Source organism: Balaenoptera borealis (assembly GCF_965194805.1).
Source record: "Balaenoptera borealis genome assembly, chromosome: 12".
In the NCBI taxonomy this organism is placed as follows: Eukaryota; Metazoa; Chordata; class Mammalia; order Artiodactyla; family Balaenopteridae; genus Balaenoptera; species Balaenoptera borealis.
Window position 1 is genome coordinate 45207184 of NC_138869.1, and position 17568 is coordinate 45224751.

Genomic DNA, 17568 nt, shown 5'->3' on the forward strand with positions numbered 1-17568 from the left:
GGGTCGCGGGAAGCTGTGGAAGAGGGGCGATAGGAAGTGAAGGTGAAACCAAGAAACTCAGGGTCAGGCAGATGCTGATGCGGGAGGCTGTGGAGGCTGCCTGGCTGTTGAGCTAGGCTGGGTGACCGCCCTCGAGGGAGCAGACCCCATCCTACTGCCATTTAGGGTGTTCCCAGAGATGGGCTGCAGCTGCCTGCGAGCCACGACCAGACACGCAGGCACGATAAACACCCAGACACAAACACACAGAAGCAACACCCGCGGACCCGGGGGGGTCATCCCCCACATGGACACAGACCCTCCCCCCATAGATACACAGAGACCCCCTCTGCATACAAACACCCAGCCAAACGGAGACAACACACACGGACACACGCAGACCTCCCTCTCCCCCTCCGTGTAGACACACAGGCACAGACACATGGGAATTCGATGCACAGATGGGAAGTTTAACTCAAGGGGTGCCCTTAGGTAATCCCAGTCCTCCTGCCCCCAACACAACACACAACACATGCTCGGTGCCACCTTCTGCACCCTTTCAGTTTATTGACCTGCTGAGGGGCATTAGGGCCCCTGCGTGTGTGCGTGTGCTTTTGAGGGTGTGTGTGTGGGCTGAGCAGTGACCTCTGTCCTCCCCTCCCCCGCTCTCCCCCCAACAGGTGATTGGGAGGAATGGAGAGCCCTCCCTCTCCCCCACCCATTCCTGAGCCTGAACAATGCCCCCCCAGGCCCCAAAATAGCCCCTGAGCCTAGCCAATGTCCTTTTATGGCCCTGTCCCCATTGTGCCCTGCAGGGGTGGGGCTGGGGTCATGAGGTGTCCAGGCAGCATAAAGGCCGGTTACGGGAGGCTCACCTACCCGGCTCTCTGCTTCCTTCTCTCCACGTCCCTCTCTGCTTACAACCTCCATGGCTCCCAAAAAGCCAGAGCCCAAGAAGGATGAGGCCAAGGCAGCCGCCAAGGCAGCTCCAGCTCCCACACCTGCACCCGCACCCGCACCTGTACCAGAGCCCCCCAAAGAACCTGAGTTCGATGCCTCCAAGGTCAAGGTGGGTGTGGGAGCTGGGTTTCGGTGGGAAGGGCAGGGTAGGTAAGTGAATCCCAGAGTGGATCTAACCCGTGGAAGACCAGGCTCCAGAAAGTGAGTACTGAACTGAAGCTGGAAGCTTCAGGCATCAGGAGGGCTGCAGCAAGAGGGATGGTGGTCAGACATCAGGCAGGACTCCCCCAGTGCTGCTGAAGGGACTATCTTTTTTGCTGGTTGGAAACTGACTCTCCCTTGTCCTTTTCCCTGGACCTCACATCCTTGGGGAATCCTGGACCTGCCTGTGCCCCTCACCCCCACAGCCAGGCAGGGATCTTTCTTGTCCAGCTGTGGGGTCTTAAGTCCACACCAAGTTCCCCAGGGTGGACAGGGTGGGGAGTACGGGGAAGCAGGGCTCCTGCCCAGGCTGGGTCACACTCACCCCTGCCAAGGTCCCTGAGCCCCAGAGCTGCTGGGGCCTCAGCTTTGAGCTGGCGATACTGAGCCAGTCTGGGTAGGTCATTGAGGAAGCTGGTCTTGGAACTGTGACCAGTGGCCCCAGGAGCCCTTCCCTGGCTTGGCTTGAAAGCCTTTCTTAGAGTCTAAACCTGGAGAATGAGCCATGACTCCCACCTGCGGCATCTGCGTAGTGGCACGTACTCGTGTCCTGCCTGTTGCCTGTTCTTGGCTGGCCACTGGCCACTGCTGCCCTGGCTGCTGGCTGAGGGGCCCCATGGAGCCCTCCCAGTCCTTCACGGTCCCCAGCAAGACCTGCAGCCCATCTGCACAGATCCATCTCCATTCCTGAGCCCTTCCTGGAGGCACCTACCTTGTCCCTCAATACACGGGTTCAAATCCCAACTCTGCTCCATTCCCATCACTGCTCTAAGGCTTGGTTTCCTCAGCTGTAAAATGGGACAATAAGTCCTCCTCACAGGCTGTTGGGAACCACTCATGGCAAGTGCTCCCTGGAGTTGACTCTGACTCCTGACCATCCTGACCCCAGGTTTGTGTCCCACAGGCCCCCTGGTGAGGGTCAGACAACCCTAGGGCCCAAGGTGGCATTGTGTGGTCTCACCGGATCTGAGGCTACACAGACTCCCCTCTGAGCAGAGGAACTAGTGAGGCCTCTCCTGTGACCCCTGCAGAAAGCTGTGCCAGGGGCCCAGGGCCCATAGTCTCAGCAGGCTTCTTGGTGGAGAGAGCTCTCGGGGGGGCCAGGAACAACAACTTGATCTTCCCAACACAGGGTTAAGCCAGAGGGTTGGGAGGGGCAACCCAGCAGGGTGTCAGGGGCGGGATCCCCCTCTGCACTGGTGTGCACTACGGAGGTTGGTGGAGGGGACTCTGAGGCAGCAGCAGTGGGAGAGGCGCCAGTCGAGTCCCCCTCCCCCAAGCTCCTTTCCCTTGTGCGACCTTGACCTTGGGGCGAGTGACTGCAGTGATAAAAATAGACCTGGCATCCGAGTGAGGAGGGGGAAACTGGGTCCCAGGAGGCCTCCTGACCTCAGGTGGCCCTGATGTGGCCTCAGCAAACACTCAACCGCTGGGCCCTGGCCCCCTGCTGTGCCATGCTGGGGGCTGCCCTGCGCTTATGGATGGGACTGTGTAAGACTCAGGCGTAGGCAGGACCACGTGAGTGACAGTGCCCAGCCTTGAGGGCTCTGTGGGGGGCAGACACATGCAAACAGATGCACACACAGGTGTGTGAACGCACATGCACATCGCACACACACCCCCTCCTGCAAATATGTTCTCATGTTGACAGGGCTCTCTGGCCTGCCCCCTCGCCTTTGCTCCTCCTGCCACCTCCTGCCCCGACCCTGGTGAGATGAGGCCTCCCATCTCACTTATGTGGACAGTCCTGCCCACTGGGCCCCAGGCCTGGCAGAGCTGGCAAAGCCAGTCTGTGCTTCAGGCACGTCTGTCCAGGACCAGGGGCCTCAGGTAAGGCCCACCCTGGGCTGGGGATTCAGGGCACCAGGCCTCCCTCCTCACCACTTCCCCTGATGAGGCCTACCTGGTGTCAGGGTCAGGGCACATGCAGACCCAAGGTCCTCAGGTGGGATGTGGGGAGGGGTAAGGAGGCAGGAGGGAGTAAAGGTGGACTGCAGGAGGTCCTGGGCAGTGGAAGCTGGAATCCTGGAATGTGGACGGGTTGGGGCAGCTGAGGGGTTGAGGCCCGGTCTGGACACGGAGGGCCCAGGAGGAGGCCTGGCCCCGTCCTCTGAACCAGACACTCAGAATCTTTGGGGGTCTCCTTTCAGATCGAGTTTACACCGGAGCAGATTGAAGGTGAGTGGGGGTCTTGAGCCAGGGGCTGCAGGGTTGGGGCCCGGGTCCCCCAGGCTGAGAGTCCTCCCCTGCAGTGTGGGGCGAGTCGGGGGGGCTGACTCTAGAAGTGTCCGCAGCTCACGCCCTCTCCCGGCAGAGTTCAAGGAAGCCTTCACGCTGTACGACCGCACACCCAAGTGTGAGATGAAGATCACGTACGGGCAGTGTGGGGATGTCCTGCGGGCGCTGGGCCAGAACCCTACACAGGCCGAGGTGCTCCGGGTCCTAGGGAAGCCAAAGCAGGAAGGTTGGTACGCCCAGCCTGAGATGTCCCCATTAGTGCCAGTCCTGGGGGAGACCACCCGGGTGGGCTGCCATCACTGGTGGGACAACACGGGAACTCCCCTGCTGTGCATTCTCCTAACATCCTCCCATTGTCTGGAGGAGGACCTGGAGGCCAGTCTCAGGTAATGCTGACAAGGTGATGAGCAGTGATGGTTCCTATACCATCTGGCCCCATGCCTGTTTGCCAGGCCTCCTGGTCGTAGGGGACTGACAACAGCGCAAACTAGCTTCAGTGGCAGGTGTGAGGGCAGGTCAGGGTGTGCCTGGCCTCAGCGTCCCATATGCTCTCCCTGTCCTTCCTGGCCTCCTGGGCATCTCTCTGTGGGGCAGGGCCAGCTTCCCTCACCACCACGGCCAGAGAGGGTTGCCTGCTTTGCCCCAAGGAGGAGTGAGACCCAAGCCCTCGCCACAGGTACAGAAGTCCCAGAGAAGGTCTCTGATCGGTCCAGCTGCTCTCGACCAATCACAGGTGTGGGGAGAGCGGGGTTGATAAGAAAAATAGAGAGACGCTAGCGAGAACTGTTCCCCCAAAGAAGAGCAGAGGTGCTAGTCAGAGCCCACTGTCGTGCCACTGTCCTTGTGAACAGCAAAGGACAATGTAAATAATGCATTTCTCAGTTGACCGTAAAGTGCCTTGTGATGGTGGAGTGCTTTGTACATGACAAACTGGTGTAGAGCGCATTGGGAGCTGGGTGAGGGCAGTAGCTCCTCATTGTCAGACACAGGGGCGGGATGCCCATGTGCCCCTCAGAGCCTGATGCTTGGGCCATCTCTCCACAGAGCTTAACTCCAAGATGATGGACTTTGACACGTTCCTGCCCATGCTTCAGCACATCTCCAAGAACAAGGACACGGGCACCTACGAGGACTTTGTGGAGGGGTTGCGGGTCTTCGACAAGGAGGGCAATGGCACGGTCATGGGCGCCGAGCTCCGCCACGTGCTGGCCACGCTGGGTGAGGGCAGCCTCTTCCCCACCCAACTCTCTCCTTCCTGGGGCATCCGGGAGAAAGCACTCTGTCACCCACCGGGCCTGTTTCTCACTTGTGAAATGGAGGGTGATGCAGTCAAGGTGCCTCGACGGCAGGCGACAGAAATGTGGGGAATTTAGAAATTTAGGTGGGGAGTAAAGAAAGCCAGCTGGCGCAGCTCACAGAACTGGAGGGGGATAGGAACAGCTCTGGGGACAGGGTGGGGCAGGGCGGTACATCCAGGGCGATCAATCCAGTCCTTGTGTTCATTGCCTCAAGGTCAAATTCCAGAGCCAAGGAGGTACTGTGCCTGCCTCTTGGGCATCTTGACCCCCACCGTCAGGTGCCTGGCTGGCAGGAGCGTTCCTTTCTCAGAGAGAAGTTTTCCTACAGCAAATGTTCATTGAGCACCAATTGTGTCTGCGCAAAGTGAACTTTTCCTGCACCAAACATTTACTGAGTGCCTACTGTGTGCTCAGTCCTGTGCTGGTCTCTGGGGTTTTGTGTGTGTGTGTGTGTGTGTGTGTGTGTGTGTGTGTGGCCGGGGGCTAGGAGGTGTGAGGGAAACTGCAGTGGTCATTCCAGTGGGGGAACCAACACAACGCATACAAAAGCACAGAGGCGGGAAAGTGCCAGACTTGTCTGGGGAACAGTGGTGGTGTCTCTTGGTCCCCTCCATGGTCATCCCCTAAGGTCCCCAGCTCTATCGTATGCGTCCTTCCTCTAGCCTTGAACGGCTGCCCCGAGGGACTGCTTCCAGGGAGATGGGGGACCTGGCCTACTCCTGATGGAGGGAGTCCCGCCAGCCTATTGAGGACAGGGGACAGTATGTGCTGGTGACCTGAACAACAAGATGGCACTGTTACGGACAGAGCCCAGGCTCGGAGGGAGTGCCAGGCCTGCACCCCAGGCCTTGCCCTTTTTGACTTGTCACTGATTCTTCTGGTTTCAGAAATAGGGGTGACAGCCCAGGCCTTGTGTGTACCAATATGAGGTGCGGGAATACTGGAGAGGCACACCCACCATCCAGAGGGGCTCAGGGGGCCCCCCACCCTTCACACCTCAACAGTGCTGACTCAGCTTTCCACTCCTGCCAGGTGAGAGGCTGACAGAAGATGAGGTGGAGAAGTTGATGGCTGGGCAAGAGGACTCCAATGGCTGCATCAACTACAAAGGTAAACTCAGCAGGGCAGGGAGTCTGCTGGCGGGAGCAGGGCATTAGGATCCCAGGTCCCCACCTTTGGCTACCCAGGGTCGAACCCCTGCTGCTCACTCTTTCCTTCTTTTCAGCATTTGTCAAGCACATCATGTCCAGCTGAACCTCTTGCCCCAGGTGAGACCTGCCACCCTCCCTTTGCCAACTCTGCTGATTTCAGCCCTATTGTCGCCCTCCTGCCTCTGTCATCCAGATCCCCTGTTGCCACCTCCCCAACTCCACCAATTCCAGTTCTCAGCTGACATCCCGCAGCCTTGCTTGCCCCCCTCCACTGTAACCTGTGACCACCTTTGCTCTCAGGGAGCCCGGGGGAGGCCGTGCTGGGGACAGCTCATCTTCCACTCGAGTTGCTGACACCAGTGGCCTGGAGTCTGTGGGACGGAGGGGAGCACATCGAGACTCCTGCACAGGCTCTCTCTGCACAGCTCTGCGGGGCTGTCATCTCCCCCCATCAGGCTGCACTTGCCTGTGACTGCAGCTCTGTCCCCACCCCTTGGGCCTCATGAATAAATGGCTTCTTTCCTTCTTTCTTTCCTCCCTCCTCCCTTCCTTGCTTCCTTCCTCCCTTCTTTCTCTTCTTCCTTCCTTCCTTCTTTCTTCTCTGTGGCCCTTTGGTTGACTTTTATAAAAATCTCACACACAGTGAGCCCTGGATAAAACGAGAGGAATCACTTTGAAATCTTGCCTCCTTGCTCACCGCATCAAAACTGTCCCATCTGGTGTGCCAAACCCTCCGAGCCTGCCCACCAGGACACTGGGCTGAGCTGGACGAGGACTGGGTGCCCCACCCCACTTCTGGAGACAGTAGCCATGCTCTGGCCTCTAGCACAGGGATGCCACTGGGTGCCTGAGAGCTATGTCTGAGCTGTCTCACTCCACAACCAGCAATCAGGGAACTGCAGGGCACTGGCCCAGAGCCACCCATGTCACAGGTGGGGAAACTGAGGCCCAGAGCAGAGAATGGCTTTGCCTGACTCACAGTCCCCAGGCTGTCAGAGCCAAAGAGGCCTTAGACCCCTGCCTGACTCTGGTGGGAAGTCGAGGCTCTCAGCCTGTGGTGTGGCTCTAGGCCAGAGGGCGAGAATCCGGGGTCCACCAGTGGTTTCTCAGCCCTGGGCTTCTCATCAGAAGACAAGTGCACTACCCCTACAATGACAGGAGGAGATGCACACACCCTTGCAAATGCCAGCCCCACTGTCACACCCTGCTCCTGGGCCAGGGCCTCCCCTCCTTTCGGAGCCCAGTGGGGAGGGTGAGGGGAGGCTTCCTGGAGGAGGTCATCCACTCCGGTTTGAAGGGGAGGAAGAGCAATGCCCTGCAGAGAGGCTTGGGGGCCCTAGAGATAAGGGTTGTGGAGAAATCAAGGGCCCAGAGTGTGGAGCAGGCCACGCAGGGTAGGAAACTGCTTGCAGGCCAGGAGGACTCAGGAGGTCAGGGCAGCCCCGCTAGGGTGCATTTGGATGTGAATGCATCTGCTTGTGAGATGAGTGTGTGGGTGTGTGAGAGCGGGTTTGAGGCTTGCACGGATCAGGCTGCCTCAGGGTGTTTGCGTGGTGCGGCGAGCATGGCACGACCGTGAGTGTGAGAGTATGTGTGCACGTATGTGTGGGAGTGGCAGCAGTGTATGTGAGAGTCTGTGAGGGGCTGTGAGTGTGTATGCAGGAGTCTGTTTCCCTTCCTTTCATCCTCTCAGCATTTATGGAGCACCTACTGTGTGCCAGACTCTTTAGGCCCTGGGAACACTGCAGTGGAGGAAGCGGCCAAACCCTTCACCCTTGTGGCACTCATACAAAGCTGACAAATCACCAAAGCCATAAAGTGTGTCAACCAGTGATAAAGGCTGGGGAGGGACCCAAAGTAGGGGAGGGGCTGTGCAGTCTGTGTGCTGTGTGTGTGTGTGTGTGTGTTGGGAGGCAAATGACATGTTAAATAATGAGATCAGTGAGTATCTGAGAAGGCAATGGCTGGGCAAAAATTGAAAAGAGGAGAGATAATATCCTGAATATATAAAGGTTCCTACAATGCAACTACAACAACAACAAAATGAACAACCCAATTCAAAAATGGGCAAAGGACTTGAATAGACATTTCTTTAAAGAAGATAGACAAATGGCCAATAAGCACGTGAAAGATGCTCAACGTCACTAATTAGGGAAATGCAAATCGAAACCATGATGAGATACCACTTCACACCCATTAGGGTGGTTATTATCCAGAAAACAGAAAATAACAAGGGTTGGTGAGAAGGTAGAGAAATTGGATCCCTTGGGCACTGTGGGTGGGAATGTAAAATGGTGCAGTTGCTGTGGAAAAAGTATGGAAAGTCCTCAAAAAATTAAAAACATAATTACCATATGACCCAGAAATTCCACTTCTGAGTATATATCCAAAAGAATTGAAAGCTGGGACTTGAAGAGATATTTGTAAACTCATGTTCACAGCAGCATTATGCACAATAGCTGAAAGGTGGAAACAACCCAAGTGGCCATCAACAGATGAATGGATAAACAAAATGTGGTCTATACATACAATGGAATATTATTCTGACTTAAAAAGGAAGGAAATTCTGACACATGGTACAACATGGATGAACTTTGAGGATATTATGCTAAGTGAAATAAGCCAGACACAGAAGGACAAATGCAATATGATTCCACTCAAACGAGGTTCCTAGAGTGGTCAAATTCATAGAGGCAGAGAGTAGAAGGGTGGTTGCTGGGGCTTGGGGGGAGGGAGGAATGGGGAATCGTTGTTAAAGATAAGAAACACAAAAAAGAGAGGTGAGATGGAGTGCCTTAGGCTGGACTTCCCCAGAACCAGAGCTGAGACAAGGACCTGAATGTAAGTAGTGTCCCTGGGAGGTGGCCCCAGGGAGCACGGGAGAGCAGCTGGGCAGGGAAGGAGGTCCTTAGGGTTCATGGGAGCAGAAGACCCTGTGGGCAACGGGGGCTCAGCCCCACTGGGGACCTCCAGGAGATGGTGGTGTTGTCTCACTGAGGGCATGAGGAAACCAGACTATTTATCTACCAGCTCCCACCTTCGCTGGTTAGGGCAGGGCCCCAGAGGCAGGCTGGGACATTTGTGTGGGGCAATACTTCAGTATCTGCTCCAGGGAGCCATGAGGGCATCAGAGGGAAAACATTCCAGCAGAGACGGGAGCAGAGAGTGCGGTGGGGAGGCGACAGGATGTGATGGAGTGTCTTTGGGCCGTGGGAAGGGCTTTGGTGTGTGCTCTGGGGAGATGTTTCATCAGCATCACTCTGGCGGCTATGTGGAGAATAGACTGGGGCACATGAGCGGAAGCAGGGACCTCAGGTAGGAGGGTCCAGGGGAGAGAAGAAGATGCATGCGTGGTCCAGTGGAAATGGTGAGAAGTGATCAGATTCCGGGTCATTTTTTAAAACACTCTCAGCAACATTTTGGGCAGATTTTGAGGCTTTCTTCTTCCTTTCCTTATCTAAACACAGTCCACTCCAGCCCCAGATCTGGTGTGGGGTGGGAGTGAGGGACCGTGGTCTGCCCTTTCATGGTGCACAGTCTGGCTGGCTGGTAGGGCAGGGAATGGAGGCACTAGTGGACTTGCTGCGGTGGCCTCTGCTAGTGGGGGTGTCTGCTTGTGCATGTTTGACTTTGCTGGACTCTGGCTAGCCTCTCTGGCCAATTGGTGGCCGTGGACCCCCAAAGAGGAGAGCAGTGTCTCCCTTTGGCCCCAGTCAGGGCAGAGAAACTGGCCAATATCCTTCTGGGCAGGCCCCAGCTCCTGCCTGCCCAGCCACCTTGCTCTTGGACACCAAGCCCAGGAACAGCTGAGCGCCCCTTCAAAAGTCTCCAGGGCCCACATGGGACTGAGTGGTCCCAGCTTTTTCTTTCCACCCTTGGCTGAGTCCTGTAGGCAGGGATCACACCTGTTCTCAGCCATCCCCAGGCAAGAAGTGGTCGTGCCTCCAAGTTTCCATGTGTCTGGGATCCCAGGGAGTATGTGTCCTGCTCTCGCAAGAAAGCCTGCCCCCGCCTCTGGTTTCCAGAATGGTCCTGCAGTGCCCCCAGCCCTCCCCCAAACACACCCTCCTTCTTGCAGGCTCCCCTAGTTCCTGGGAGCTACCACCCTACTCGGCTTGGCCTGGCAGTGGAAGGGAGTATCCCACACATCCCCCGAGACCCCCTGCAGCTCCCACCCGCCAGTCTTCAAGTGTGGACTGAGAGTGGGCAGGCCGTGGGGGGCTGGTGCGGGCAGAGCTGGGGCTGTTGTGTCTGTTGAGCTCTGCCTGGGGCTGTTTGGTCCCCCTTGTTGGGGCTCTACTCCACTTAGAATGTGTCTCTGTCCCAGTCATGGTCGTGATGCCACTCTGGGGCATTTTGCCTGTTATATGTGGCTGTGCTGACCACGTGTGGGCTCTGGTCACTGGCTGTGGGTGTGAGTGTCAGAGTGGAGGGGCCTAGAGGGTAGAACTCAGCTGCAGGGGTGAGGCTTCTCCTCACTCAGGAGCCTCCCACCTACCTTGGCTGGGTGAAATGTGTGTGCATTTCTGTGTGTCCCTGTGTCTGTGTGTGCACACATGCACAAGTTTGCCTGTGTACTTGTGTCTGTGAGTGTGTGTCTGTGTGTGTATACCAGCGAATGCAGGTGCCCATTTGTCTGTGCACATGCACATGTATGTTTACCTCTGTGTGTGTGTCTGTGTCTGTTAGTGTGCATGTCTGAGTGTGTACGTGCTGGGGGGCTCTGCTGAGTCAGCGCTTGTGTTGGGCGGGCAGCACTGCCAGCCGGGCTGTGGCCTCCCCACAGTTGCATAAACACTGGTCCCAGCTCCCCCCCTCAAGCAGGGTGGTCCAGCCTATGTCCCTGCGGCCGGTGGAAAGGGGTGGATGTGGCAAAGGGTTTGCCCTCGTGTCAGCCTGGTCCCCTCCAGGCCTCAGGTGCCAGGTCATGTGCCCCATAAGGCTGGAGTCTGGTCTGGGGTCTCTCTATGCCTTACTTCCCCCATCTGGCCCGAGGCCTCATCTCTGAGGTCTCTGTAAGGTGGCAGGAATATTTACCTCTCCAGTCTTGGTCCAGGCTGAACCAGAGGGTCAGTGGGGGCAGTCAGGGGGCTAGGGGGCCAAGGGCAGAGTTCAACCTCAGGACCCCAGGACCAACCATCCCTCCTCTGCTCTGATGTCTGCACGGCTCCCTGCCACAGCCTGCATCTTCTCTCCAGATGCCATCTGCAGGGATCCTGGGGTCACCACTGGGACACGGACTAGGTAGCACTGAGTGGGGGGACAAGAAGGCCAGAAATTCAAGTCGAGGCAGAATGAAGTCAGGCAGGGTCTTGAAGAAATCAAGTATTGGAGGAAATTCTTAACCAGGTCACAAGAAGGAAGGAAATCAAACTGTAGGGATGAGGTCCTGGACTCGAGGGCTCAAAGCGCTCAGTGGCACAGGGGCTGACAGACAGACAGCGGATAAAGATCTTAAGAGAATGTGGGGAGGGGCGGGTAGACTAAACGGGTCTAAGCAGTGGCGTGCACAAAATCAGAGGGGCTGTGAAGATGAGGTGGGAGGGAGGAAGAGGGGCAACAAAAACTGGGCAGTGGTGTGAGGCAGCCCTCACGCTGCGTAAGTGGTTCTTGTGGGGGTGCCAGGCCGGAGTGCTCTGCTGCTGTTTCTGAGGCCTTGGGTGGTAAGGAGGGTTTAGGGGAGGGGGCTAGGGCGAGCCTGCCTGGGTACAGGGCCAGCCACACCCCAGGGAACCCAAGTACCTCAGGGAACAGCAGGAAAACCCTAGACCTTGAACCCAGTGACCCAGCACAGAAGAGCCTCCCCGGGGTTCCCCTTCCAACCAGCCCCAGGCCCGCCCTTGCCCAAGTTTGGGGGTTATTTGTTCCTGCCCTCCCAAAGCCACACAATGCTGGTTTGCCCAAACGCTGACAGAGCACAGCTGGAACGTATAGTGCGTGTGAGTGTGTACACGAGGCTCCCCAGGGTCGCCCGCCCAACAGGCCCCTCTAGTGTCAGCAACCAGGGCCCAGGGCCCCTTGGATGGGGAAGGGCCTAGAAGGTCAGAGCTGGGAAGGGCACCTGCCTGCCACTCCTCCCCAGCCTGGCTGTGGACACCTGAGGTTCCACCATTTTCTTCCAGTCTCCAATCTCTTCTTCGGCCTGTGGGTCTGGGTACCTTGCATATCTACTGAGGTCTTGGTGAGAATGAGAATGGGTGTGTCAGAGCCTTTCTGGAGGGCTGGGGAATGGAGTGAGGCAGTGGAAGACTCTGGAACTCCAGAGATGGGGTAGATAGTGCTCCCTGGGAAGTCTCAGATCTTTGCCAACTTCCTAATTTTTATACTTTGGTCCAGTTGAACACGAGCACCCCTTTTCCCCACCACTCCTATGCCCTGGGTCTGGAGGTCTGTCTTCCCTCCCATCAGTACCTTGTCCATCTCACGCCCTTCTTCATCTCTTTCCGTCTCTCCCAGAGTAGGCTTGCTTGGAAGCCACTTAAAGGTGCTTAGAATGCCATCCCTAGCTCCCAAGCTAACTGGGTGAGACAGTGAGCACCTTGTCCCAAGGGGTGTGCAAGCAGAGGGGAACCAATTCCAGTCAGGAAGGCTGCAGAAGGGATTCTTGCTCTGCTGGAGACTGGAAGCACTTGGGTGTCCTCAGGCTCCAGGGCCCAACGTGTGACAATATCCAAGACAATTTTCATGGGAGAAGAATAAGGCCCATGTTACATGTTTTCCATGAAGCTCAATTTATGCATCTTCAAGGCCTGGCTGTTTTTCTTCAGGGACTGCATCCTGCCTTTTTTTTTTTGCCTTAAGAATATTATTTTGTTCATAAAACAATGGTGATGATAGCTGGTGGCAGTTGTTTTCCATTTCTTTACTTGGCAAAATAAGACCTTACAAGTCCATTTTTAAGTTTTGAGGCAATTGCACAGTTTGTTGCAGTGAAAATCTCCCCATATCCCTGGATAGAGACCCTTGAATGGGGCAGGTCCTTTCCAGGCTCAAGGCTCGTCTGAATCAGGTGCCGACTGTGCTCCACTGTGATGACTAACAGGGGCCTGGCCCTACCAGCTGGGATGGAGTGGTGAGTGGAGACGTGGCAGGGGCAGTGCAGATGAGCTTGGGGGTGGGGCACATGAGTGAAGATGCCTCAGCTCCCTTCGTTGGAGTGTCTGGGACCCTGAGATTCCAGGTGTCCCCAGATCGCTGGATACCCATACCTGTGTGCACCTCTGGTGGGAAGCCAGTGGCAGTGACCTTTCATTCCTTGCTGCAGCACACGGTGTGGGACGGTGGCTGCTGGGCAGGAAGGCAAACACTGAATGGCTTCTAGCTTTTGTGAAGAGAAACCATGCTCAGAGCTGAGGGATAAGAAGGGAAGCTGGGCACATCCCAGGAGTATCAGGGGGTTCCTCTGCACAGCCTGGGCTGGGGGCCCCCAAGAGGGTAACACACACAGATCCCACAGCTCTAGGTGGAGACAGCTCGGGCCAGCTAGTAGCAAGCTGCTCCCTCTCTCAGGGGCTCAGGTTCTGTGTAGTCCATCCCCCAGAGGGTGCCTTCCTTGTAGTAAGGGGGTCCCTGGGGTTGGTCTGGAGATTAGAGCTGGAGGTGTGGGCAGGCCCTGGGCCCCCAGGCTTGCTGTGGCTCCAGGGCCACATCACAGAGTGATTCCTACCCTCCTGGGCACCTGAGGATCCAGCCGTCAAGCCCCATACTCAGGGTGGACAGGCCTGGCTATAGGGTCAGCAGGGGCAAAATGGTTACACAGTGCCAAGAGTGACCTTGAAATTCATTCCCCAGCATGGCCAGGTTGCCTGCCCCGCCTGGGCTCCTGCCTCAGTTTCCCCTGTGGTCAGAGTCCCTCTCCTAGGTGGAGGCCCTGAACCCTGCAGGCTGCCTTCCTCCCCTAACTCTAGTAGGGCCCATTTAACTCATCAGTACACAGTGATCACACATCTATTGTGCTCCCAGCACTTCCCCAGGTGCCAGGACCTTGTAGTGAACTCACAAAGAAAATGCTTTGGCCGGGTCCTACTCTGGCCCTGGCCCAGCTCCCAGGTCTCCTGTCCTTGTGTCGTGCCTGTGACTTCCGACCTGAGTGAACAGGGAGGGGCCCCTAATTCCGTTCACCTGGAGTGGGTACTGTGCCTGCCAGCCCGACTCTGACCTCAAAGTTGGACAGGAAGGGGCCTCAGATACCTGTGTAAGACTGATGAGCTGCTGCTTGCTTGAACACCCCCAGAAACAGGGAGCTCACCCCCTGTTGAGGCAGTTTGGCCAGGCAGGCAGCTCTCTGACGTAGGGCCAAAATCTGTCCAGGTGTCTCTAGTCCTCAGAAACTGGGTCCTTAGAACTGTTTTTCCCCCCACCTGAACCCTCTGCGATCCACTAGGCTGACCCAGCCCTGCTGTTTTCTAGGTTGATCCCTTGTTCCGGGATGGGCCTTGCCCTCTGTAAGGCTGCCGACCCAGTCGGGGTTCAGGGGTGTTTTTGTTTTTTTTTTAATAGAAATCTTTTTTTTTTTTAAAGCACCCCAGTGTTTCTTTCTCCCTTCTTCCCTCCCTTCCTTCCTTCCTTTCTTGCAGGTCTTACTTGCTGCATGCAGAATCTTCGTTGCAGCATGAGGGATCTTTTTTTTTTTTTTTAGTTGCAGAATGAGGACTTAGTTGCGGCATACATGTGGGATCTAGTTCCCCGACCAGGGATCAAACATGGGCCCCCTGCATTGGGAGCACAGAGTCTTATCCACTGCGCCACCAGGGAAGGCCCGGCACTCAGTTTTTTAGGGTCCTGAGAACTATCCCAGCACCTGCTCCTGGAGCTGGAAGGCAAGGGCTGGCTCTGCAGCGTAGAGGGCCCTGAGGTCACCTGTGTGGAAGGTGGCCGGGAGGGGGTGTTTCTGGGCAAGGAAGGCAGTGTTATGGGAGAGAGAGGTCCCTGCAGGTTGCCCTGGGGCTTCTTCTCTGGGCCTCAGTTTCCCTCTGGTGCGGGCTGGAGGTGTTCTGAGCTCCCACCAGAGGTGGGAACCTCTGGTGTTCTGAGCCCTGGAGAGGCCCCTTCTGGACTCTGAGCTTCGGGCTGGGGGCGGTCGGTGGAGGCGACAGCTGCTTTGAAACGTGGAGAATAATAAAGCAAGGAATGTCTGAGCTCAGGGGAAAAATAACCCCCGCCTGCTGGGCCTCCCACCCTGCACGTAATGAATTAAGTACAGGGAGGCATGTTTCATGTCGGGGTGCTGGCTGGAGGAGGCCAGAAGGCTCCTAATGAGAAACAGGGTCCTGGATGGGGCCACTGGGAGCTGGGGGTTTGAGGTCACCTAACCTGACCCCTGGGGGTGCTCTCACTCCCCAGAAGCTTCCTCTCAATCTCCCTTTGTCTGCATGGGTGAGGGGGTGGTCATCCTGTCCCACCTCCATGCTGACCTCTGATCCCAGGCTGCACCCCCGTGCTGGCCTTGAAAGGTCAGAAAGGGGAGATGGTGTGGCTGATTTGGATGGATCATCTCCTCATTCTCTCCCTTCTTCAAGCATTTACTGAGTACCCACTGGGTAGGTATCTCCTGCCAGCAGGATGGTGGGGTCAACGCTGCCCCCTGCTGGACTGATCAAATCCACAGAGCCCATCAGCATCTGACCAGCAAGCCCCCAGGCCCCAAGCCACCTCTTGTCTCCAGTCTCCACAGCCCTTCCCCTTCCTCTGCCAATCCCTCTGTCCCCTGTGGCCTCACCCGCCTTCCACCCCTATGTTCCTGGCCCCAGCTCAGTACTACCCCTGCCCCCTTCGCCGGGGCTTGGACATCAGTGGCTCTGGGTCCAGCTCTACCTTTCCAGTCCACCAGTCTGGGGGATCTGGCTTTATTATGGGTCACCTTCCCCCACCTCCTCTCTCTCCCTCCCCAGTAAACTTAATGTTCCCCCAACAAGGTCCACACTCTCTTACTTCACTCATACTCTTCCTTCTGTCTGGTGGACCCCCATTCATCTACTCCCCAAGACTGCTTTCTAAAAAAACCCACTCCTTTCCAGAGGGGCCCAGGGAACAGTGGGTAAGTGAGTAATTAAACTGTCAGCAAAAGGGTAAATTCTCAGCAAGGGAGCTGTAGAGGAGTGGAGACAGGTAGGTATGTTCCTAAGGCTCCCCGAGGATCCTGGCCTCCCAGCCTCTGCCAGCTTGGGGCAAGTCTCCCATTTTATTTTTAAGAAGTCTGACCAGGGCCCTGGAGCTTGAAATATTCTCCCCCACCATCCCTTCTCTCCCCCACCCACTTTAATTAAAACCATTGTTTTTCAAGCACATGTTAATTAAAAAGCAAACATGTTTTGCTAAGTAATTTGGAAGCTCTGGTTATGCAAACCAGAGTCATTCCAGTTAAAAAAAATCCCTCACCCAGCTTGCCCCAGTGTCTTGGGAGCTGAGGACCCTTGTGGCTACAGTAGATGCACATCCCTTTAGACTTTACATTCCCTGTGGAGGTCTAGCTAGGGCAGGTGTCCTCTCTGTTTCACAGGTGGGAACACAGAGGGGTTACAGAGGCCTAGAGTTCCTAGCAAGCCCAGCATCACCAACCCCCTGCAAATGTGTGCTCTGGGCCTGGGGAGCAATAGCTGGTGAGGAGGGCGATCGACTCCTGTGCCCCATCCTGCAGGCAGGGTCTTTGTCTCAGAGCCTCTGCCCAGCTGTGGGGTGAAGGGAGGAGGATGCAGGCATGACAATGCTGCGAGCCCAGCCAGGAAGGCTGACGGGTGCTGGGCCACCTCCTTGAGGTCTCCAGCACAGCTGGGGCTACGATTAACCAAAGCTGGGAGAGTAGGTCCCTGAGGTGAGGGCCCGAGTTAAGGAGCAGCCTTCTGGGTTGGGGGAGCCCTGGATGCTCAGAGGTACCTGCTGCAGCCCCAGCTCCCCACTCTGTGTCTGGTGTTGCCCACAGTGTCCCCACCCTGACTCCTGGCCCTGGGAGTCTTGTAGTCCTGGGGCCCTTCACATCTTGTGCAGTAGCCTCAGGGCCCATTGCAGGGAGCTGGAGCCCCCAAGATGCAGGGTTCAGTGACCTCTAGTCCCTCCTGCTCCCTTTCCCTGGCAGGGATGGGGGCATTGCACCAAGAGGCCTTTCCAAACCCTGTCACCACTTTGCAACCTGCCTGTTGGCTCTCCCAGCTCAGAGTCCCACCAACAGGAGGGTGTCTCATATGTGTGCCGGTGTGTGCTCCATGTGCGAGTCTGTACCCAGGTGTGTGTCACTGTTCACCAGGGCCCTGGTGTGAAGGGGTCTCTCCCTGCTTCCTGAAGGAGACCAGTGTCGAGGTCCTGCAGGCATGGGGGTGGGTGGTGGTGCGGTAGTGACCAGGAAGAGGATGTTTAATGCGGGAGGGAAGGCGGACACCCACACCCGCCGCCCGGCACTGTGGAACACGATGGGCCGGCTCGCACCTTCTGTACACACACACAGAGACACAGGCTGAGGGGCGGGACGCCTGGAGTCCCGGGCCTGTGCCACCCAGCCGGCCCTCTCCCTCCCCTGCACTCAGCCTTCTTGCCTGTAAAATGAGAAGTATGTGCTGTGATGTTTGCAACTTATCACACGCAGTGTCTCCCCCACGGGGACACACACACCCTCACAAGCCACGACACACAGTGACACACAGCGACGCACGCTGGCAGCCGGCTCCCAGGGCCCGCCCTCCCTGGGCGACGCGCCAGTGACACACACACACTGTCGCCGCTCCGACTCACACCCACGTCCCGGGAGGAGC

General features: G+C 56.8%; 2 protein-coding genes across 6 annotated transcripts in view; both read left to right on the forward strand.

Annotated features, from left to right (window-relative positions):
* Positions 1-834: 834 nt before the first annotated feature.
* On the forward strand, positions 835-6353 carry MYL3 (myosin light chain 3). The gene is made up of 7 exons (XM_082347511.1): positions 835-1048; positions 3291-3318; positions 3455-3604; positions 4423-4596; positions 5709-5786; positions 5902-5944; positions 6128-6353. Exons 1-6 carry the CDS (start codon positions 908-910, stop codon positions 5928-5930), a joined length of 600 nt encoding a protein of 199 aa, XP_082203637.1. The 5' UTR covers positions 835-907; the 3' UTR covers positions 5931-5944; positions 6128-6353.
* A 121-nt stretch (positions 6354-6474) lies between these two features.
* LOC309608089 (serine protease 45-like) overlaps positions 6475-17568 on the forward strand; it is a 105372-nt gene continuing 94278 nt past the window's right edge. For 3 of the 5 annotated variants that reach the window (XM_082347413.1, XM_082347414.1, XM_082347419.1), the window contains exon 1: positions 6475-9142. The gene's annotated coding sequence lies outside the window, so the exon portion shown is untranslated. Of the gene's footprint in view, positions 9195-17568 lie in introns of all 5 variants that reach the window. The other 2 variants (XM_082347417.1, XM_082347418.1) reach the window with 2 other exon arrangements.

Excerpts from the sequence above, each read along its gene's own strand:
- MYL3 (XM_082347511.1), top strand. The coding sequence starts at position 908 with ATGGCTCCCAAAAAGCCAGAGCCCAAGAAGGATGAGGCCAAGGCAGCC. Across the intron at positions 3,605-4,422 it reads AGGGAAGCCAAAGCAGGAAG|AGCTTAACTCCAAGATGATG; the intron begins GTTGGTACGCCC and ends ATCTCTCCACAG. Across the intron at positions 4,597-5,708 it reads CCACGTGCTGGCCACGCTGG|GTGAGAGGCTGACAGAAGAT; the intron begins GTGAGGGCAGCC and ends CACTCCTGCCAG.